The 23,705-nt window shown below is 43.1% G+C and overlaps 1 protein-coding gene across 1 annotated transcript; it reads right to left on the bottom strand.

Annotated features, from left to right (window-relative positions):
- Positions 1-994: 994 nt before the first annotated feature.
- Positions 995-22,884, bottom strand: LOC115140909 (sodium- and chloride-dependent transporter XTRP3-like). Its single transcript, XM_029679365.2, has 11 exons — positions 22,538-22,884; positions 16,217-16,357; positions 13,760-13,851; positions 13,245-13,472; positions 7,357-7,467; positions 6,729-6,970; positions 5,941-6,103; positions 5,061-5,265; positions 4,179-4,338; positions 3,347-3,512; positions 995-3,100 (listed from the first exon to the last, which is right to left on the bottom strand). Exons 1-11 carry the CDS (start codon positions 22,662-22,664, stop codon positions 2,933-2,935), a joined length of 1,803 nt encoding a protein of 600 aa, XP_029535225.1. The 5' UTR covers positions 22,665-22,884; the 3' UTR covers positions 995-2,932.
- Between the last annotated feature and the right edge of the window lie 821 nt (positions 22,885-23,705).

Here is a 23,705-nt window from a genome sequence, read left to right as displayed (position 1 = left end):
AGATGGCCCATGTCTATCCCATAGAAATATAATCTCATGCTGTACTGGACGAAAATATAAACGCAACATGTAAAGTGTTGGTCCCACGTTTCATGAGCTGAAATAAACGATCCCAGATATTTTCCACATGCAAAACAAAGCTTATTTCTCTCAAATGTGCTCAAATGTGTTTACATCACTGTTAGTAAGAATTTCTCTTTTGCCAAGATAATCCATCCACCTGACAGTTGTGGCATATCAATAAGCTGATTAAACAGCATGATCCTTACACAGTTGGACCTTTTGCTGGGGACAATAAAAAGCCACTTTAAAATGTGCAGTTTTGTCTCACAACACAATGTCACAGATGTCTCAAATTTTGAAGGAGTATGCAATTGGTATGCTCACTGCAGGAATGTCCACCACAGCTGTTGCCAGAGAATGTAATGTCCATTTATCTACCATAAACCGCATCCAACGTCATTTTATAGAATTTGGCAGTAGGTCCAATGAGCCTCACAACCGCAGGCCACGTGTAACCACGCTAGTCCAGGACCTCCACATCCGGCCTGTAATAAAGCCCTTTTGTGGGGAAAAACTAATTCTGATTGGCTGGGCCTGGCTCCCCAGTGGGTGGGCCTGGCTCCCAAGTGGTGACCCCATACCCTCCCAGGCTCACCCATGGCTGTGTCCTTGCCCAGTCATATGTCATATGAAGTACATAGATTAGGACCTCATTTATTTATTTATTTCCTTATATGAACTGTAACTCGGTAAAATCTTTGAAATTGTTGCATGTTACGTTTATATTTTTGTTCAGTATAGTTCTGTGGTCTATACATCCAATGGTATTATAAAGTACAAAGCTTGTTAAACCAAGCACTTAAAAAAATCCAGATTTCATGCCATTGAAATGTGTCATCCTTGCTGGATACTAGCAAGTAGGACTGAATGACATGCCTGGTTTGCAACAGGCTGGCTGCTGTATGTGTAACTTGTTCAGTCATACCAATGGTTCAAATGTCTTCATGTCTTTAATAATTTCACCATAGAAAATACTACTTATAAAATACGAACACATCACACATATGAACAGTTAAAATAATAATTGTTCACACCAATACTTGGTTCACACTAACACCAACCTGTACTCAACATAATAAACACTTCAAACAGCCTACCCGACCGCTCGGAGGCCTCTGCATGGTCCTAAAGCACACAGTTGCCTCATTTTGTATCACATTCCAATGACAAAACCGGCAGGGGACAAAAATGCAGTTTCAGAATGTGGGGAGGCATGTCACCCCATCCCCAGTGAAAGTTGCTCCCCTGTTATTGTTTCAAATTGTTCACATTAAAAATGCTCACAGTATTACAACATGTTTGGCAATTGTTTCTGTGCAAACCCATACATTTGACTGTAAAAAGAGTAGGCCTACATTGTGTTTTTGTTTGTGAATATGCACAGCACATTGGTGCATAGCCATTGGGCTGTATCCTAAGTCCAGTTGATATGGATTCTATAACAGCAGTGCAACACTACAGTACTTTCTATTTAGAAGAGCACAGATACTTTCATGCGTTCAGGAGGTGAAACGTTCTGGGATGTTGCAGAAAGAAATGCTTCCTATAGAGCTTTCTATGACATGATTTCCTATTCTATATGACAGAGAATAGTGTCTGTTCTACATAATATATATGTATCTGAACATTCTGTTACATTACACCCTACTGAGTACGATCCTGGTTAGAAGTCACTGATGGTGGATTGACAACAAAGCCCATAGGTATAGCTATGGTCTTGGTCCTGGTCATAGAGATTTGTTCGTTATATGTGAAATTATCAGTATGTTTGCAAACATACAGCTATTGCTACAAGTTGTTCTTGGTCAGTTGACACCAGTCAGACTGTATTCAGTCATAACCGAGTCAGACGGAGGTCTGCCTTGTACATCCAGGCACTCCACATATCTCACAACTCATTGAGTAATCTACAGAATATCTACAGTAAACCAATGGGATACAACATACTTCACCATAATGACATTTAAGGGAAAAAATATCTTAAACATTATGTGGTGCTTTAAATAAAGAGGGTTGACACACTGTGTCTCAAAGAATCTGCTACTGAAAGCTAAACATTAAAGGTCCAAAGCAGCCATTTTTATCTCAATATCAAATAATTGATGGGTTACAATTAAGTGCCTTACTGTGTTTTCATTTAAAATGGTCAAAAATAAACGAAAATAGCTACTTAGCAAAGAGCAATTTCTCAGGCAAGAATTTTGCTAGGACTGTCTTGGAGTGATCTGAGTGGGGAGGAGAAAACAGAAAACTAAGCTGTTATATGCAGAGGTTTGGATCTCTCTTTCTTATTGGTCTATTAACTAATTTACCACGCTCCATCCCACCAAACAGCTCTTACACTAAAAGGGGATTATAATAATTTTCCCAATATCACAGTACTATTCCAACCTCATAGCCTAGAAATATGTATAAAACTCAGGAAATCACGTTTTTTACTGCACTGGGCCTTTAAACAATGCAATAAACCATTGACAAGAGTATTTGTTCGTTCTTCACTTCTGAAATATTTTGGACGTAGTTCTAAGCCCTGCTCAGAACCACAGCTACAAAATACAAAAGTTATTATCACCCAGTAAATGTTAGTTGTCAAAGGACGACTAGGCCTAATACTAGGTACAAATCTGGCGGTCTGTCCACCAGCAGCACAGTGGCAGAGCCAGCCTGCCCCGGGGGGAGAAAGAGGGCCTTTGGTTTGTGGTGTGGCATGAACCACTGCACCAGGAGAGTGAGGTACTGTTCTGTTAAGACAGCCATGATACGTAAGGTAGGCTGTCAATCCTATAACTAGCGGGTCCAGTCAGTCTCAGAGCCGTAATGTAGCAGCTCTGCCTTGTGTCACTCTGTCTGCCAACCAATACGTGGGTCTTTACGCTGACACAGTGCTGACAGTGCGCTCTCTCTTCCCACTGGCCAGGTTCCTCTTCTTACAGTAGGTGTAGAGGGCCGTCAAAGGGATACAGCAGACAGAGGAGGCTAGGAGGAGGCCGATGAAGGCTTGGGCGTAGGGAGGATACTCCGTCACCACAGACTTCCCCTGGAGGAGGGGGAAGACAACAGGACAGGCAGAGATCAACATTGTATCTGGGTGCATGAATAAAACCCGAAGCATCATATTCTGTTACAGTACTTTTCTTTCATTCATGTATGACTGGTACAATCAAATCCCCCTTTGGGGATTAATAAAGTAATACCTTATCTTACCAGTTTTTTGGGCCGAGTGCTTGTTAGTGTAATGACAGGGTTATTGATAAGATATTGGAGATAAAAAGAGAGGCCTTACCAGTTCTTTGTTCCAGGCCTGGTATGTGGGCGTTCCTCCCTGGATGTAGTTGACGATGTAGAAGATGAACAGGGCAATGAGGAGGATGGGACTGACTCCTGCCAACATGATCTTCCAGTAGCAGTTAAGACGATGACCTAACATGTCTTCTACATCCTTCTCAAACCTGGAGAGGGAAAGGTTGCAGGAGCATTGACATGAGGACTCTGTCGATTAAGGCAGCCACCCGCACCGCTCTGATTCAGAGGGGTTGGGTTGAATGCGGAAGACACATGCATTCAGTTGTGCATCTCACTAGGTATCCCCTTTCCCTTCCCTAAAATACTTTCATATATTTTGTACGGGCAAAAGACAACCTTGGTATTTTAGTTTAAAAATTAATTCAACTTTCAAAGGAAATTGCTTATATGCTTCATAAGCCATTTTGCTTTTAATAAACAGTACAAGCCCAACTTAAAAAACTACAGGACAACCAAGTCAAAAGCCTGAGAGAAGAGTGAAAGGAATGTGAGGTATTTGTGGAGGATTATGCTAAGTGTTGTTTGGCATTACTGGTCACAATACAGCTTTTATGAGGTACTTTAAAGATTTAACTCTACTGGCTGCTAACACAACTGCAGTAGGGCTACACATTCTCCAGTAGAAACTTCAAATAAATTCAGCTCAACTATTGTTTCTTGGAGATGAGGTACTATACGACAAAATGTGCTTGTTTTTTTGATTTCACACAGCAAATGTGATGATGCTTAGAAAGTTTCTGAAATTAGTCATTCTTCATTGTCAATATTGTGCACACACACACACACACGCACACACACACACACACACACACCTTTTGATGCCATATATGTAGCAGACGGTGATAACTTCAATGAGGACGATGAAGAGCAGAGAGAAGGTGGCTCCATAGTCGTTGAACATGGTGAACCAGTAGTTCCCAGAACGGGTGGTGAAGCCCAGGCCAAGCAGCAGGCAGAATAGACACACCAGACCTACAGGATATGACAACACACATGTTAGTCACACACACCAGACCTACAGGATATGACAACACACCTGTTAGTCACACACACCAGACGTACAGGATATGACAACACACCTGTTAGTCACACACAACAGACCTACAGGATTGGCCCACTCAGCCTAGTCTACCAAGCTTATCTCTGTCCTGGCAACCCAATGGTTGTACCAGCTTCCCCCGATGTTAGGACAGCAGAGTCCCTGCCCGTCTTCTGAAAATGAAAACCTATCTCATCAAATAATATCTTAAATAAGGTAATAAATAAGACATTAAAAACTTTCACTTGTATTTTCCTACTAGCACTGACTTTGCTAAAAACTTCTTTATTAAGAAAACATTTATTTACTACGACTGTGATATGTAGTTGTCTCACCCAGCCACACACACACACACACACACACACACACACACACACACACACACACACACACACACACACACACACACACACACACACACACACACACACACACACACACACAGACACACACACACACACACACACACCTTACTCAAGCAGCAGGCAGAACAGACACACCAACCTAAAGGTCAAGGGTCAACCCTAACCCTCATGTTCATACCTTAGCTCAATTCTTACCCTTAACCACAACCCTAACCCTAGCTTCACGACCACACCGTAGCTCAACCCTAACCCCCCTTTCACTCTTCCCCTCATCACCCCTTCTCTCTCACCATTGAGTGTTTTGGTGCTCATGTAGTGGCTGATGAACTTCAAGTCACTGAGGGGGGTGATGACGGCGATGACGTTGCCCAGCATACTGCCCATGCCCAGCAGCAGCAGCATGATGAAGTAGAGCACAGACCACAGCTGAGACACGGGCATGTTCTTAATGGCCTCACTGTACACTATGAAGGCCAGGCCTGTACCCTCAACAGCCTGGGAGAGAGAGAGAGAGAGAGAGAGAGAGAGAGAGAGAGAGAGAGAGAGAGAGAGAGAGAGCATAGTGCAAAAGTGGCTAAAATCAGTATTTCATTTTTTGCTTTCCTCCATTGGAAACTTAAGTGGGATAGTTTATTAAAGACAAAATGGAAAATCCAGGAGACAATTGAAAATGAAATATTAACATTAATTGTAACTGCAACAACCAATGAAACTTGCCACATCTCACTACCACCACCACAGAGTCAAATAAAGTTGTATAGGTGAAATTGAACTATTTCTAAAAGATTAACGATTTATAGAATGGTGAGTAAAGTTTTTATTGCCTCACAGTAAAATTAATTAATTTTGTTGCTACATGATAACATATTGTCAGGAAACCAGAGGTATTTTGTTAGATTAAGGGCTCGATTCAATCCATATTGCAGAAGTTCTGTGCTATAGTGCAAACATTTTAAGGTTAGATCGGATTGAGACGATTTATGCAGCAGTCACCGTGAACGCGGGAACACTGCCTTTAAATATCAATCTCGCTATATCGCAGAACTTCTGCGATTCAGATTGAATCGAGCACTAAGAGAAGTAGTAAATGAAGTTGTCTTATCAGTATTTTGCACACGTTTTCCTTTTGAGTTTATTAGTTCATTTGAGTTGTGTGTTATCATGACCTACCGTGTCTAGTTCAGCCTCTAGGTCACAGGTCTCCAGCCTACCTCCCAGACTGGCAAACTGTTCTGGGTGTGTCCTGTTCAGCTCAGCGATCCAGTGGTTGACATTCTCCAGATTGATGTTGTGCTCTGCTAGATCAAAGGTGTTCAGGAGCAGCAGTCGCACCCTGGGAGAAGAAGAGAAATGTCAGTGTCATGAAAAGGACAAGTGGTGTAGTGCGGTTTCTCTGAACTTTTTTTAGATGGGGTGGGGTGGGCCAGATAACTTCCTGCTATTCTATGCATTTTGCCATGAGGTTGAGAGAAGATTTAGCAGTTTTATAGCTAATTTCCTGTCATTCTAAACATTTTGCCATGAGGTTGAGAGAAGATTTAGCAGTTTTATAGCTAATTTCCTGTCATTCTAAACATTTTGCCATGGCTTATGTCATTTATACATTTTTTTGGTTGGGACCTCCCCGCCTAGTGGGGCTGCATGCTACGCCACTGGAAAGGACATTTCTGATCTGAATCATACAGTATATCTAGCACCCTATACAATTCCTCTCATTGCTGATCTAGATTCCAATGCTTTCCCCAGTCCAAGCACCTGTCATCTCTTCCATCTGTATGTCTGCAGAAAGTGCTACAGTCTACAGACGTTAAATTAATTGTATATGTTTGACCTAGAATTGTTTACATTTGTACTGGATGAGTGCTGCTGGCTGGTGTTACCTACTTCTCTGAGTTGAAAGTTCAATGCCAAAGTCATTGAGACAACCAACCAGACCGCGACCCCACCCAGGGCCTCACCTCTCCAGGCAGCTCTCGTAGTTGAAGGTGGCCTTAAAGCCATAGATGGAGAAGGTGACGATACTGGCGAAGATGGAGGTGCTACTGTTGACCATGGACACGACGATGGCCTGCTTCTCAAAGTTGTTGTTGTACTGGTTGTAGCTGGCAAAGGCAATGAGGGATCCAAAGCCCAGGCCCAGAGAGAAGAAGATCTGAGTGGCCGCGTTGATCCACGTGGTGGGTTTAGCCAGCTGTTCCATCTGAGACAGCAAACACACACACATTAGTAATGGCACACACACATGTGTAAAGCAGGATTAAACATAACAGAACAATGTACATGAGCTACCATACCTTGGCTGTGAAAACATAGATCTATTGCATCGCGTCTATGCCGCTCTGTCTTTGCTCATCCATATATTTATATGTACTTATTCTTATTCCATCCCTTTACTTAGATTTGTGTGTATTAGGTAGTTGTTGGGGAATTGTTAGATGACTTGTTAGATATTGCTGCACTGTCGGAACTACAATCACAAGCATTTCGCTACACTCACAATAACATCTGCTAACCATGTGTATGTGACCAATAAGATTTGATTTGATTTGATCAATAACAGTGTTTCATTCATCTAATCAGTCATACCTTGGGCGTGAACATGTACTTTACACCGTTGATGGCTCCGTGAAGGGTGACCCCACGGATGAGGTAGATGATGAGGACCAGGTAGGGGAATGTGGCTGTGAAGTACACCACCTAGAGAGGGGAGAAACATCAGGGGGATTCAGGGTCAAAGTTCAACTATGCTGCACTGGTTGCCTGTTTGCCAACACAAATTTGGCCCACTTTTCCCATGGTTTTATAATGTTGCTCACTGAATTTACTGTGAAGTTGTAGGTGAAAGTGAACTTGTTTGTGTATATCTTTCCATCAATTGATAACGATGCTATTACTTTTCTATTATTTCTCTCTGTATTGTTGGGAAGGGCCATATGAAACCATTTCACTGTTAACCTACACCTGTTGTTTATGAAGCATGTGATGATTAAAATGTGACCTCTTCTAGGTCATTTTAGATCAAAATCAAAAGCCCCTTGTCAGAACGAATCAGAACGACTCAGAACGATTCAGTTTTCACGGGACCTCTTGCGTGTTATAATAAAGATCATAGGCAGCTCGTGAGTTTCAAGTTTGGGGCAGCTTACAATTTATCCTACCGTTTCTACCTATCTGCATGACAGTTATTTTTCGTGGAACAGCTTCATTTAAATAATAACGTTTTCGTTTCTCAAAATTACTCTCACGTGGTTAATCAGAAAAATCTGAATTAAAATCTGAATTAATGCAAGAGCACCAGCCTTTGCCACATGGACACATAAATACACTGTGATCCATTGGCAGCTAAAGAAATTAGAACATGGAACTCAGCGTTAGCCTATAGGCCAATGCAGCAGTAGGCATATAACTTCCATCGTCAACTAAGTAAAATAGGCCTAAAACAAATTAAAACAGTAGAAAATATCCTTGTGAAAATTCGTTTTTTTTTTCAAACGCATTAGCCTTTCTACTCTGCCTGTCTGCCTCCCTTTCTATCTGTCTTGACTTGAGCTATCGCTAGTGAAGTGCACCATTGTTTAAATTTAGCAGGTTGGCGTGCTCAGACGTGTGCGCTCCCTCTACGTTATGACAGAGAAACCATACACATGCTCATTTCCCACATGGAGCACTCCAAACGAAAAACATGGAAAAAAATGGACAAAACTCCTAAATAAACCAAAACCTGTTTCTCACAAGTGTAGCAGGTTGTGAACTCTGCAAACAACGTTTCCACTCCAAGAATGAGAACGGTAAATTACTGTAATACATGAATTAACAGAAATGTATGTAACCAAATGACAGGGATTAACGGTAACTTTATTAGGCCTACTGGTTACATACTGTATATAATGGGGAATTGATCAAAATAAGCAATCAAAGGGAAATCAATTCACACAATAAACAATGAATGTGAAGAATTGTTTTAAGACATTGGAGCACATTTTTGAGAGCTGAGTGCATGCATTCTGGAGAGAGACGCAGATGCCCATATTTTCGCCACTCACCCGTCCCCTTATTCTTGTCTCAACATTTTAAATGATACTCAAGACACATTATCTTCACACATTTGTAGATGCTTTTCACTGGAATCCGCAACTTAATAATCAGATAGGCCTATTGCCACACGCGCTGACAAATTTGCTGGTTTCCCAAATAGGGCCAACAGCACTTGTGATTTGAAACAATCCACAGCTAGTTTAAAAATGAAGACGCTAATGATCCTCTGTGGCTAAGTCAAGCTCTCTGGTAAAGTATTTTTAATTATTTTATTTAGACAGGAGTAATTATATAATTTTGGCAAAACATCAATTAACTTTAGGGGAAGCCAGCATTGAACAGTGCACTGTTTCCTTTCTTATTCGCAAGTGGCTGAAACCAGAGATTTGTATATAATGACGAGATTCTCATCCCTGCACTAACAACGTGAGTCGTGGTCCCAAAGGCGGGAATGTAGGCGACAAGCTTATATCTGCATATTATGCCCATAGAAAGACATTGGGCTTATTCACTGAGACGACACTTGGATTCACGGCACTTGTGAAGGTGGTAAATGACATTTTAATGGCATCGGACCGAGGCTCTGCATCTATCCTCCTGCTCCTAGACCTTAGTGCTGCTTTTGATACCATCGATCACCACATTCTTTTGGAGAGATTGGAAACCCAAATTGGTCTACACGGACATGTTCTGGCCTGGTTTAGATCTTATCTGTCGGAAAGATTTCAGTTTGTCTCTGTGAATGGTTTGTCCTCTGACAAATCAACTGTACATTTCGGTGTTCCTCAAGGTTCCGTTTTAGGACCACTATTGTTTTCACTATATATTTTACCTCTTGGGGATGTTATTCGAAAACAATAATGTTAACTTTCACTGCTATGCGGATGACACACAGCTGTACATTTCAATGAAACATGGTGAAGCCCCAAAATTGCCCTCGCTAGAAGCATGTGTTTCAGACATAAGGAAGTGGATGGCTGCAAACTTTCTACTATTAAACTCAGACAAAACAGAGATGCTTGTTCTAGGTCCCAAGAAACAAAGAGATCTTCTGTTGAATCTGACAATTAATCTTAATGGTTGTACAGTCGTCTCAAATAAAACTGTGAAGGACCTCGGCGTTACTCTGGACCCTGATCTCTCGTTTGAAGAACATATCAAGACCATTTCGAGGACAGCTTTTTTCCATCTACGTAACATTGCAAAAATCAGAAACTTTCTGTCCAAAAATTATGCAGAAAAATTCATCCATGCTTTTGTCACTTCTAGGTTAGACTACTGCAATGCTCTACTTTCCGGCTACCCGGATAATGCACTAAATAAACTTCAGTTAGTGCTAAATACGGCTGCTAGAATCCTGACTAGAACCAAAAAATTTGATCATATTACTCCAGTGCTAGCCTCTCTACACTGGCTTCTTGTCAAAGCAAGTGCTGATTTCAAGGTTTTACTGCTAACCTACAAAGCATTACATGGGCTTGCTCCTACCTATCTCTCTGATTTGGTCCTGCCGTACATACCTACACGTACGCTACGGTCACAAGACGCAGGCCTCCTAATTGTCCCTAGAATTTCTAAGCAAACAGCTGGAGGCAGGGCTTTCTCCTATAGAGCTCCATTTTTATGGAACGGTCTGCCTACCCATGTCAGAGTCGCAAACTCGGTCTCAACCTTTAAGTCTTTACTGAAGACTCATCTCTTCAGTGGGTCATATGATTGGCCCAGGAGTGGGAAGGTGAACGGAAGGTGAACGGAAAGGCTCTGGAGCAACGAACCGCCCTTGCTGTCTCTGCCTGGCCGGTTCCCCTCTTTCCACTGGGATTCTCTGCCTCTAACCCTATTACAGGGGCTGAGTCACTGGCTTACTGGGGCTCTCTCATGCCGTCCCTGGAAGGGGTGCGTCACCTGAGTGGGTTGATTCACTGTTGTGGTCATCCTGTCTGGGTTGGCGCCCCCCTGGGTTGTGCCGTGGCGGAGATCTTTGTGGGCTATACTCAGCCTTGTCTCAGGATGGTAAGTTGGTGGTTGAAGATATCCCTCTAGTGGTGTGGGGGCTGTGCTTTGGCAAAGTGGGTGGGGTTATATCCTTCCTGTTTGGCCCTGTCCTCGGATGGGGCCACAGTGTCTCCTGACCCCTCCTGTCTCAGCCTCCAGTAATTATGCTGCAGTAGTTTATGTGTCGGGGGGCTAGGGTCAGTTTGTTATATCTGGAGTACTTCTCCTGTCCTATTCGGTGTCCTGTGTGAATCTAAGTGTGCGTTCTCTAATTATCTCCTTCTCTCTTTCTTTCTCTCTCTCGGAGGACCTGAGCCCTAGGACCATGCCCCAGGACTACCTGACATGATGACTCCTTGCTGTCCCCAGTCCACCTGGCCATGCTGCTGCTCCAGTTTCAACTGACCTGAGCCCTAGGACCATGCCCCAGGACTGCCTGACATGATGTCTCCTTGCTGTCCCCAGTCCACCTGGCCATGCTGCTGCTCCAGTTTCAACTGTTCTGCCTTACTATTATTCGACCATGCTGGTCATTTATGAACATTTGAACATCTTGGCCATGTTCTGTTACAATCTCCACCCGGCACAGCCAGAAGAGGACTGGCCACCCCACATATGCTCTCTCTAATTCTCTCTTTCTTTCTCTCTCTCGGAGGACCTGAGCCCTAGGACCGTGCCCCAGGACTACCTAACATGATGACTCCTTGCTGTCCCCAGTCCACCTGACTGTGCTGCTGCTCCAGTTTCAACTGTTCTGCCTTATTATTATTTGACCATGCTGGTCATTTATGAACATTTGAACATCTTGGCCATGTTCTGTTATAATCTCCACCCGGCACAGCCAGAAGAGGACTGGCCACCCCACATAGCCTGGTTCCTCTCTAGGTTTCTTCCTAGGTTTTGGCCTTTCTAGGGAGTTTTTCCTAGCCACCGTGCTTCTACACCTGCATTGCTTGCTGTTTGGGGTTTTAGGCTGGGTTTCTGTACAGCACTTTGAGATATCAGCTGATGTTCGAAGGGCTATATAAATAAATTTGATTTCATTTGATGATTCAGGATAGATTTGGACGTGAGTGAGCCTTCTGGGTAAGAACGTCTGCTAAATGACTCAAATGTAAAAATTTAAATGTAAACAATGCAGCAGATGTATCTGATGGTGTCTGGACAGAAAAGGTAAGACATGCCATACTCCTTTTGTCCAGAGAGCATCAGATACATGGTCTACACATACTGAGACATGGTTGTTTCACTGCTGTTTCACTCGCTCAGACGCTTTATCTGAGATTGATGCCTCTTTGTGTCCGTGCGTGTCTCGGATAAATCATTTATTAAAACTTCAATATTTTATTTGGACTGGCAAGGAGGTACAGCAGGGCAGGCCAGGCCCCCTAGGGCCCGCCCATAACACCGGTTCTGCCATGAGTCCACTGTGAACAGCAGACCAGAAAACAGTTCTCTGTCTGTGTTGACACGGTATCCTTTACTTTCACCCTGGCTTGTCTCCTCAGAGACTCCTACTCCAGATAGTTTTGTAATGAAGTAGGGCAAGGTTTTCAAAACTTTCCTATGATGCCCCCTCACTCTCTCAGCAGATGTTTTCCTCAGTTCAGTAAAGATCCATTGGATCTGCTTCTCCTTTCCCTGCTCCATAATTCTGAGTTGGCAAACTGCAGCCACAAACTTTGACTGTTTTATTCGCCAGGCCTTGATGGACAACTATCTGACCATATAGAATATTGAACTGTTTGTACCTTGTCTCGCCATTACGAAGAACTTTCTTGACCCTTTCCTTTGTTATCGAGGTCACCTCTCAGTTGAATGTTTTCCTCTGCTCAGTAAAAATACAGGTAACTGCCAAAATAAAGGAAACACGTGACTAAATGAGGGATACAAAGTATAATGAAAGCAGGTGCTTTCACACAGGTGTGGTTCCTGAGTTAATTAAGCAATTAGCATCCCATCATGCTTAGGGTCATGTTTACAAATACTGGGCAGGTCATTATTTTTGCCACCATGGCTATGCCCCCATCCACAGGGCATGAGGCGTCACTGAATGAGCATGAAACGATGTAAACCATATGCCAAGGCCATCTCATTCACCAGATCTCAACCCAATTGAACACTTATGGGAGATTCTGGAGTGGTGCCTGCAACAGCGTTTTCACCACAATCAACAAAACACCAAATGGAATTTCTCGTGGAAGAATGGTGCTGCATGCCTCCGATAAAGTTCCAGAGTGCATTGAAGCTGTTCTGGCTCGTGGTAGCCCAATAACCTATGAAGACACTTTATGTTGGTGTTTCCTTTCTTTTGGCAGTTACCTGTATGACATAGGAGACGATAGTGACCTATGTCCACTAGATCTGCAGCTAGTATGACATAAGGGTGCTATAACTGTCCTGACCCTGTCCATCGTTCCCGAGCTGAACTCTTGACCTCTCACCTTCCCGGTGGACTTGACCCCCTTGACGATGAACAGGTAGACAATAATCCAGGCCAGCAGGAGGCAGAGCGCCTGTCCCATGTGAATCCCTCCGTTCTCCTCGATGGACCCGGAGATGTCCAGGGTCTCTCTGTAGAAGAAGTACTGGGTGGGCGTGGCCCGCTCACACTCCTCCACATGGCCAGTCAGGTTGCTGTTAACCGGGCACTCTGCCCATGGCAGGATCGACTGGGGCAGAGTGGGAGGAAACAGCACAGGTCAGGTCAGGCACAGGACATTATAGATAGCACTAGAGCAATGAACTGCGTCTTCTAAGATTCCAAACAAAACAGTCTGCACAGGACCAATAGTGTGTCCTCAAAGCTGAGTGATGGCTTTGGTTCTGTTGGTTCTGGATACATCTGGCAATAAGATTGTAACAAGTTATTGAAGATTGTCTACATTTTATGATCGCATCATACATCTGAATGTAGGTCAAATCATTTGAATTTTGCCATTGTGAGACTGGAACTAACCTGAAATGAATGAAAGAGGTACCAGAAACTCCATGCATTGATGACGTTGTAATAGAGGCATAGGTACATGGAGGTCACAACACTGGCCATACCTGGAACGAGCAGAGAGAAGAACAGATCCATTTAAACTATAAGCAGATAATAACTACTTTTTCAAAGTAACTTTAGTTAAGTAAACTATATTTTTCTTCTAGTGTGAAGTAATTGGTAGCCCTGTTAAGGCTACCCCAGAATACTGCCCCTTCTGGAGGAATTCGGCACCCATATAAACCATGATAAATTTTTGTCAAAAGTTGCTAATATATGTATATAAAAATTATTATCGAATAGGAAACACTCTAAAGCTTATAAAACCGTTTAAATTTTGTCTCTATGTAAAGCAGAAGTCTCAGGGCATGCATTCTCCCAAAGTCTCTCTTGTAATGGGAAAAGTTGCCACCACTTTGACGTCATCGTATACACACTTCCCAAGCAGTTATAACCATGGAAACAGTTTCTACGTCTTCAGCGTGAAGCCTGCTTTCGATAAGGCGTGTAACTGTGAGAATCGCGCGCTCACGAGACGTTCAGCGTGCCCAAACGTCCCGGTGACGCAAAAAAAAAGTTTCACCAATGGGAGCTGGGAAATTTCTCTCTCTTTCCCTCAGGATGGACTGAACAACGTGTGCTTCTCTGTTCGCCCTCACGATTGCTGTAGACCTTTATAACATGCTAAGGCTTAATTATAAACATAGTTTGACAAGTTTACTCGAAATATAATGTATACTTTCGACGTTTTGGTGCGCATCCACTTGAAATTTGCATACATTTCGACCGAAAAGTGTCTAGTTTGAGAACGGAAAGACACAGACTTGAAAACTGAACGCTAACTTGGTGAGTATTAACCCTTCCAGGTCTTCTGAAGCAAGAACAGCCATGGTAAGGGAATATTTATGTCTTCATTTTGGGTTTCTGTCGACTCCAAGATAGAGGAGTCAGTATGCTAAATGAGAGCGCCGACTCTCTATTATAGCCTAGTGAACGCCAAATGTAACGTTAAAAATAATTGTAACATAGCGATTGCATTTAGAAGAAGTTTATCTTGCCATACATATGTAAAACATGCATATTTAGTCAAAGTTTATGATGTGTATTCCTTGTTAGCTGACGTTATCTGCCGGAGCTATTTTATTTCTCCTGACATTGCAGTAGCATTTTTTGAACGATGCATAATTGTAAACAGAGATTTATGGATATATATTGCATATTATTGAAAAAAAAATGAATGTACTGTGTAACATGTTATATTACTGTCATCTGATGAAGATTTCAAAAGGTTAGTGAAATGATTTTTCTTTTAATCCTGCGTTTGTTGATTGCATATTTTTTCCTACTTGGCTAAGCTAATGAGGTATGTATGCAGTGGTGGTTGGACATAAATATGTGCTATGTTTTCGCCGTAAAACATTTTAGAAATCTGACTTGCTGGGTAGATAAATAACTTCTTTATCTTTCATTTGAGCCATTTTTCAAGCGATTCTGTGGAGGTTAAATATTTTTAGGATTATTTCTTGCGTTCCCTGCGCCACATTACAGCTCAGGGGGGATGGGGGGTGATCCCAAAGGGGATCATGTGTCCCCATCACGTTAAACTATATACTATATTTTTAGAGTAGTTTCCCCAACACTGTACATTTGACACAAAAGTACTGGCCTAAATGTAACAAAACCATATATTTAAATATGTGTAATGCGATAAATTATAGGCAAGTTTATGTACTTTATTTAATGGCAATGTGCACCCATACATGTGTTGCACTCTATGTGCAGTGTCCTCTGTCCAAAAAAGTATTAATAATAATAATAAATTAATAAATTATATATACAGTACCAGTCAAAAGTTTGGACACACCTACTCATTCAAGGGTTATTTTTACTATTTTCTACTTTGTAGAATAATAGTGAAGACATCAATACTAGGAAATAACACATTTGGAATCACGTAGTAACCAAAAAAGTGTTAAACAAAATGTTAATGTCTTCACTATTACTCTACAGTGTAGAAAATAGTAATACAAATTTTAAAGACTTGATGCAAATTAATGACTTAAAAATCATACAATGTGATTTTCTGGATTTTTGTTTTAGATTCAGTCAATCACAGTTGAAGTGTACCCATGATAAAAAAAATTAGAGACCTCTACATCTTGGCCATGTTCTGTTACAATCTCCACCCGGCACAGCCAGAAGAGGACTGGCCACCCCACATATGCTCTCTCTAATTCTCTCTTTCTTTCTCTCTCTCGGAGGACCTGAGCCCTAGGACCGTGCCCCAGGACTACCTAACATGATGACTCCTTGCTGTCCCCAGTCCACCTGACTGTGCTGCTGCTCCAGCTTTGTAAGTAGGAAACCCTGCAAAATTGGCAGTGTATCAAATACTTGTTCTCCCCACTGTATATATATTTCAGTACTCACCCACTCCCCCCAGATAGGGGTTAATAGCTCTCCATGCTCCAATGCTGCCCAGACGCATCTTCTGGCCAATGGCTAACTCCATGTAGAACAGGGGTACCCCCAACAGGACCAGCATGAGCATGTATGGGATCAGGAACCCACCTGAGGACAGAAAAAGGACACACATACAGTATATTTTACCATTCAAAACACCTGCAGTAGCAGAGACAAAAACACACACATCATCTATAAGGTGATGCACTGAGCTTCAGATTCACATGACCCCCTGATTTTTAAACTATTATTATTATTTTTTTTATTTTTAAATTTCACCTTTATAGGTAGGCTAGTTGAGAACAAGTTCTCATTTACAACTGTGACCTGGCCAAGATAAAGCAAAGCAGTGCGACATAAACAACACAGTTACACATTGCATAAACAAGCATACAGTACAATAACACAATTGAAAAAAAGAAAGTCTATATACAGTGTGTGCAAATGGCGTGAAGAGGTAAGGCAATAAATAGGCCATAGTAGCAGAGTAATTACAATTTAGCAAATTAACACTGGAGAATACTTGTGTTCAAAAGAGCAGAAAAGTAAATAAAAACAATATGGGGATGAGGTAGGTAGATTGGGTTGGCTATGTACAGCTGCAGCGATCAGCTCAGATAGCTGATGTTTAAAGTTAGAGAGGGAAATATAAGTCTCCAGCTTCAGCGATTTTTGCAATTGTTCCCGTCATTTGTAGCAGAGAACTGGAAGGAAAGGCGGCCAAAGTAGGTGTTGGCTTTGGGGATGACCAGTGAGATATACCTGCTGGAGTGCGTGCTACGGGTGGGTGTTGTTATCGTGACCAGTGAGCTGAGATAAGACGGAGCTTTACCGAGCATAGACTTATAGATGACCTGTAGCCAGTGGGTCTGGCAATGAATATGTAGCGAGGGCCAGCCGACTAGAGCATAAAGGTCACAGTGGTGGGTGGTATAAGGGGCTTCGGTGACAAAACGGATGGCACTGTGATAGACTACATCCAGTTTGCTGAGTAAAGTGTCGGAGGCTATCTTGTAAATGACATCGCTGATGTCGAGGATCGGTCAGTTTTTACGAGGGTATGTTTTGGCGGGGTGAGTGAAGGAGGCTTTGTTGTGAAATAGGAAGCCGATTCTAGATTTCATTTTGGATTGGAGATGTTTAATATGAGTCTGGAAGGAGAGTTTACAGTCTAGCCAGACACCTAGGCATTTGTAGTTGTCCACATATTCTAAGTCAGAACCGTCCAGAGTAGTGATGCTAGTCTTGCGGGCGGGTGCGGGCAGCGAACGGTTGAAAAGCATGCATTTAGTTTTACTAGCGTTTAAGAGCAGTTGGAGGCCACGGAAGGAGTGTTGTATGGCATTGAAGCTCGTTTGGAGGTTAGCTAACACAGTGTCCAAAGAAGGGACAGATGTATACAGAATGGTGTAGTCTGCGTAGAGGTGGATCAGGGAATCACCCGCAGCAAGAGCGATATCGTTGATATATACAGAGAAAAGAGTCGGCCCGAGAATTGAATCCTTGAAAATGTGTTCTCATTCTTAATAGTTATACTTCATTTACATAACGAATGTGGTCTCTGTCCTTGTATTCTGTGAGAATGCTGTTCACTGACCACAGCTCAGCATTAAACACCATACAAGCTCATAACTAAGCTCAGGCAGCTCAGACTGCGTGGCTGCGCATGACTCCAACACCATTAAGTTTGCTGACGGCACGACGGTGATACTGCCTATAGAGAGAAGGTCAGTGACCTGGCAGTGTGGTGCCAAGACAACAACCTCTCCCTCAATGTCAGCAAGACAAATGAGCTGATCGTGGACTACAGGAAACGCAGGGCTGAGCATCCATCCACATCGAAGGGTAGGTAGTGGAGTGGGTCAAAAGCTTCAAGTTCCTCGGTATCCACATCACTAAGGAATTAACATGGTGCACACACAAATCAAATCAAATCAACGTTTATTTGTCACATGTGCTGAATACAACAGGTGTAAACCTTACAGTGAAATGCTTACTTACAGGCTCTAACCAATGGTGCCAAAAAAAAGTATGTGTGTGTGTGTAGGTGAGTAAAGAAATGTGACAACAGTTGAAAGACATCTGAAAAAAAGAGTAGCAAGGCTATATACAGACACCTGTTAGTCAGGCTTATTGAGGTAGTATGTACATGTAGGTATCGTTAAAGTGACTGTGCATATATGATGCACAGAGAGTAGCAGAAGCGTAAAAAGAGGGGTTGGCGGGTGGTGGGACACAATGCAGATAGCCCGGTTAATGTGCGGGAGCACTGGTTGGTCGGGCCAATTTAGGTAGTATGTACATGAATGTATAGTTAAAGTGACTAAGCATATAAGATAAACAGAGAGTAGCAGCAGCATAAAAGAGGGGTTGGGGGGGCACACAATGCAAATAGTCCGGGTAGTCTGGGCCATACGCACTACCCTCTGAAGTGCCTTGTGGTAGGAGGCAGAGCAAATGCCATACCAGGCAGTGATGCAACCGGTCAGGATGCTCTCGATGTTGTAGCTGTAGAACCTTTTGAGGATCTCAGGACCCATGCCAAATCTTTTTCGTTTCCTGAGGGGGAATAGGCTTTATCATGCCCTCTTCATGACTCTCTTGGTGTGTTTGGAGCAATCTAGTTTGTTGTTGATGTGAACACCAAGGAATTTGGAGCTCTCAACCTGCTCCACTACAGCCCTGTCGATGAGAATGGGGACGTGCTCCTTTTCCTGTAGTCCACAATCATCTCCTTAGTCTTGGTTACATTGAGGGATAGGTTGTTATTCTGGCACCACCCGGCCAGGTCTCTGACCTCCTCCCTATAGGCTGTCTCGTTGTTGTCGGTGATCAGGCCTACCACTGTTGTGTCGTCAGCAAACTTAATGATGGTGTTGGAGTCGTGCCTCAACCCCATCACATCACGACATTGCCTCTTCCCCCTCTTCCCCCTCTTCCCCCCTCTTCCCCCTTGACCGCAAGGCCCTGCAGAGGGTAGTTTGTAAAGTCCAGTATATCACTGGGGACGAGCTTCCTGCCATCTACACCAGGTGGTGTCAGAAGAATGCCCTAAAAATTGTCCAAGACTCCAGCCACCCAAGTCACAGAATGTTCTCTCTTCTAACGCAGGGCAAGTGGTACCGATGCACCAAGTCTGGAACAACAGGACCCTGAACAGCTTCTACCCCCAAGCCATACGACTACTGAATAGTTAACCAAATAGCTACCCAGACTATCTGCATTGACCTTCTTTTTACTAACTCTTTTGACCCATCACATACGCTGCTGCTACTCTTTATTTTCTATCCTATTACTTAGTCACTTTACCCCTACCTATATGGACATATTTATCTCAATTACCTCGTACCCCTGCACATGGACTCGGTACCCGTACCCCGTGTATATAGCCAAGTTATCGTTACTCTTTGTGTATTTATTCCTTGTGTTATTACTCTTTGCATTGTTGTGAAGGGTCCATAAGCATTTCACCATAAGTCTACAGTTGTTGTTGATTTGATACTATATGAGGAAATAGCAAAAAAATATTTAATTGTCTGTTTGAGATACAAGTTTGGGTTTTTGAAGTGTATTTTATCCAATTTATGCTTTGGACATAAATACGAGTATAGGATTAGACAATAACATTATTTGGGTATGAGTTAACACAATATTAACTTTTAAGTGTTTTGTTTTCACTGGACAGTTACATTAAGGCAATAACTCTACAATAAGAAATACAGAATAACTCTACTTGCATACCACACCTGTATTTACAGAATGGACATATTGGCCTTAAAGCAACAGAGGCATCAAGGAGTCTCCTGTATGTGAACATTTTCTATGAATCTATGAATGGAAGAACACATCATAACACCTGTTGGAAAACTTGGTAATCAGTTGAGACCATTAAAAGTGAAATGCAAAAGCAAATGTTAATCCATTGTTATTCTGTGATAAACAACGGGTCCATTGTTATTCTGTGATAAACAACGGGGCCTGTTAAGGGTTAAAAATGTGATCTGTATCAGTCTAAACTTGGAGTGGAAAGCTATTTTGTGCGTGCGCTTTTGAAAGCTCCTTTATATATGCGCTTTGGTACATCCATACCCTCTGTTTTTTGAGAGGACTAACGGTTCTCAGTGATCTTGACCCTATTCCCTCCTCTCTTCTCCAGACCATTTCCGGAGACCTTCTCCCTTACCTCACCTCGCTCATCAACTCATCCCTGACCGCTGGCTACGTCCCTTCTGTCTTCAAGAGAGCGAGAGTTGCACCCCTTCTGAAAAAACCTACACTCGATCCCTCCGATGTCAACAACTACAGACCAGTATCCCTTCTTTCTTTTCTCTCCAAAACTCTTGAACGTGCCGTCCTTGGCCAGCTCTCCCGCTATCTCTCTCAGAATGACCTTCTTGATCCAAATCAGTCAGGTTTCAAGACTAGTCATTCAACTGAGACTGCTCTTCTCTGTATCACGGAGGCCCTCCGCACTGCTAAAGCTAACTCTCTCTCCTCTGCTCTCATCCTTCTAGACCTATCGGCTGCCTTCGATACTGTGAACCATCAGATCCTCCTCTCCACCCTCTCCGAGTTGGGCATCTCCTGCGCGGCCCACGCTGGATTGCGTCCTACCTGACAGGTCGCTCCTACCAGGTGGCGTGGCGAGAATCTGTCTCCTCACCACGCGCTCTCACCACTGGCGTCCCCAGGGCTCTGTTCTAGGCCCTCTCCTATTCTCGCTATACACCAAGTCACTTGGCTCTGTCATAACCTCACATGGTCTCTCCTATCATTGCTATGCAGACGACACACAATTAATCTTCTCCTTTCCCCCTTCTGATGACCAGGTGGCGAATCGCATCTCTGCATGTCTGGCAGACATATCAGTGTGGATGACGGATCACCACCTCAAGCTGAACCTCGGCAAGACGGAGCTGCTCTTCCTCCCGGGGAAGGACTGCCCGTTCCATGATCTCGCCATCACGGTTGACAACTCCATTGTGTCCTCCTCCCAGAGCGCTAAGAACCTTGGCGTGATCCTGGACAACACCCTGTCGTTCTCAACTAACATCAAGGCGGTGGCCCGTTCTTGTAGGTTCATGCTCTACAACATCCGCAGAGTACGACCCTGCCTCACACAGGAAGCGGCGCAGGTCCTAATCCAGGCACTTGTCATCTCCCGTCTGGATTACTGCAACTCGCTGTTGGCTGGGCTCCCTGCCTGTGCCATTAAACCCCTACAACTCATCCAGAACGCCGCAGCCCGTCTGGTGTTCAACCTTCCCAAGTTCTCTCACGTCACCCCGCTCCTCCGCTCTCTCCACTGGCTTCCAGTTGAAGCTCGCATCCGCTACAAGACCATGGTGCTTGCCTACGGAGCTGTGAGGGGAACGGCACCTCAGTACCTCCAGGCTCTGATCAGGCCCTACACCCAAACAAGGGCTCTGCGTTCATCCACCTCTGGCCTGCTCGCCTCCCTACCACTGAGGAAGTACAGTTCCCGCGCAGCCCAGTCAAAACTGTTCGCTGCTCTGGCCCCCAATGGTGGAACAAACTCCCTCACGACGCCAGGACAGCGGAGTCAATCACCACCTTCCGGAGACACCTGAAACCCCACCTCTTTCAGGAATACCTAGGATAGGATAAAGTAATCCTTCTCACCCCCCCTTAAAAGATTTAGATGCACTATTGTAAAGTGGCTGTTCCACTGGATGTCTTAAGGTGAACGCACCAATTTGTAAGTCGCTCTGGATAAGAGCGTCTGCTAAATGACATAAATGTAAATGTAAATTTATGGGGGAGGAAAATGAAAAATACGAATTGAACTAACAACTAAGTGAGATAATTTTTTAAACCATTGAACATTTCCTGCACCATTAACTTTTAGAGGAAGAAAACAAATGGCTGCACAGTAAACACCTTCACTCACTAGAAATGTTTAACAATGTGACTGACTCTAACCAATATAGTAATTGTTCAGATTCCATGTAAATGGATAATAAACTGAGAACGTTTCACCCATGGTAAAACAATAACTAACCCATTCTACAACCACACAACATCAGTGTGCCATTGCGCATGGATAAAGGTGAAGAAATTGGACACTGACTGGCTATTCATATAGCCTACATTACCACTTTTAATCAGTAAACACTAATTGTATTCATTCATTTTACACAGTGTCCAATATTGCAGTTCTATATTTAATCAAAAAAATAACTGTTGGCCTAAATGTACAATAGTTTATGGATTAAACCATAAATTAGGCTATGCGCTGCACCTAAACAATAAATAAATAGTGCTTACCCCCGCCATGCATTTGACACAAGTATGGAAAACGCCACACATTTCCCAGTCCAACCGCGTATGATACACACGCCAGGACAAATTGCATGGGATTGTCCCACTCTGCTCTTGCGGCGTCCTTCCCCATCGTTGAGTCCTGAGCACACAATCAAGCCAATGTTCAGGTCCGGTCGAGTCGGTGGCAGTGCGGTGCCGGTGAACAACCTTGACAGTCAGTAAGCCTGTCTTAAATACCGGGAGTAGGAATGGCACTCCTGTCTGGAGTAGAACAAATCCAATGACAGCGTCTGGGAAACAGGGAAAGTGTTTCAACAGGAGGCTGTATGAGTCAGACACATTTGCAATGGTTGAAGAAATAGCATGGAGTTTATAGAACGCTTGCCCATTCTACTGAGGTCCCCCAATTTGAGAGGGAGGGCCTAACGTGTTAAGTACTGTAGACATAGGCTAGAGTTGAATGGAGTTTATGTAACCCAGGTGAATGTTTGATTTTCACAGCTCTTCTTAAAAACCTGAGCTTATAAGCCTGTCATAGAGATAGTAGACCATCACCAATACCTTTTATGTTCCTTAGGGTAAGCTTCAGATAGCTTGTGTTTGCTTTTGTACAATGGACTTCACAGTGCAAGATTCAGTGCTGGAAATAATGTATTTATTTTCCTTTTTACTGTTCATACAACTTCAAATATAGTACTGGAGTCCGATGTGCAAAAACAGCACAACCACAGTGTTGAGGTGTCAATGATTCAAATAGCTGTTTTCTATAAGAAGTCAATCAGTAAGGCACATTCTTCAATCTAAAAAGGAACATATCCATTACAGTTTTATTGCATTTAAATTCAAAAGCAACGCAGAGGAAAAAATAAAAAAATAAAATGAGTGAATATGAGTGAAACGTAAAAATGAGTGAATATACAGCATCACACACAGTGACGATACAGTACAAATAAAAGGATGAAAGATCGAACCAAAAGAAAGGAAAAGGAGACAATCAGAGAGAGTGAGAGAGGTAGCCCTCCAGGGGTATGTCCTCGCTGACCTTGTGTCTATCTACAGATTTCCCTGAAACCCCCTCTGAAGAGCTATGGCCTAATGGCTTATGGCTAACGGCTTAATAACATACAGTCCTTTCACAAGAGGGACAAGTATAGTATCTATGCACACTCAC

The sequence above is a fragment of the Oncorhynchus nerka genome, linkage group LG14 (assembly GCF_034236695.1).
Source record: "Oncorhynchus nerka isolate Pitt River linkage group LG14, Oner_Uvic_2.0, whole genome shotgun sequence".
NCBI lineage: Eukaryota > Metazoa > Chordata > Actinopteri > Salmoniformes > Salmonidae > Oncorhynchus > Oncorhynchus nerka.
The sequence above is the reverse complement of the archived record's forward strand: the minus strand, read 5'-3'. Positions and strand labels throughout refer to the sequence as shown.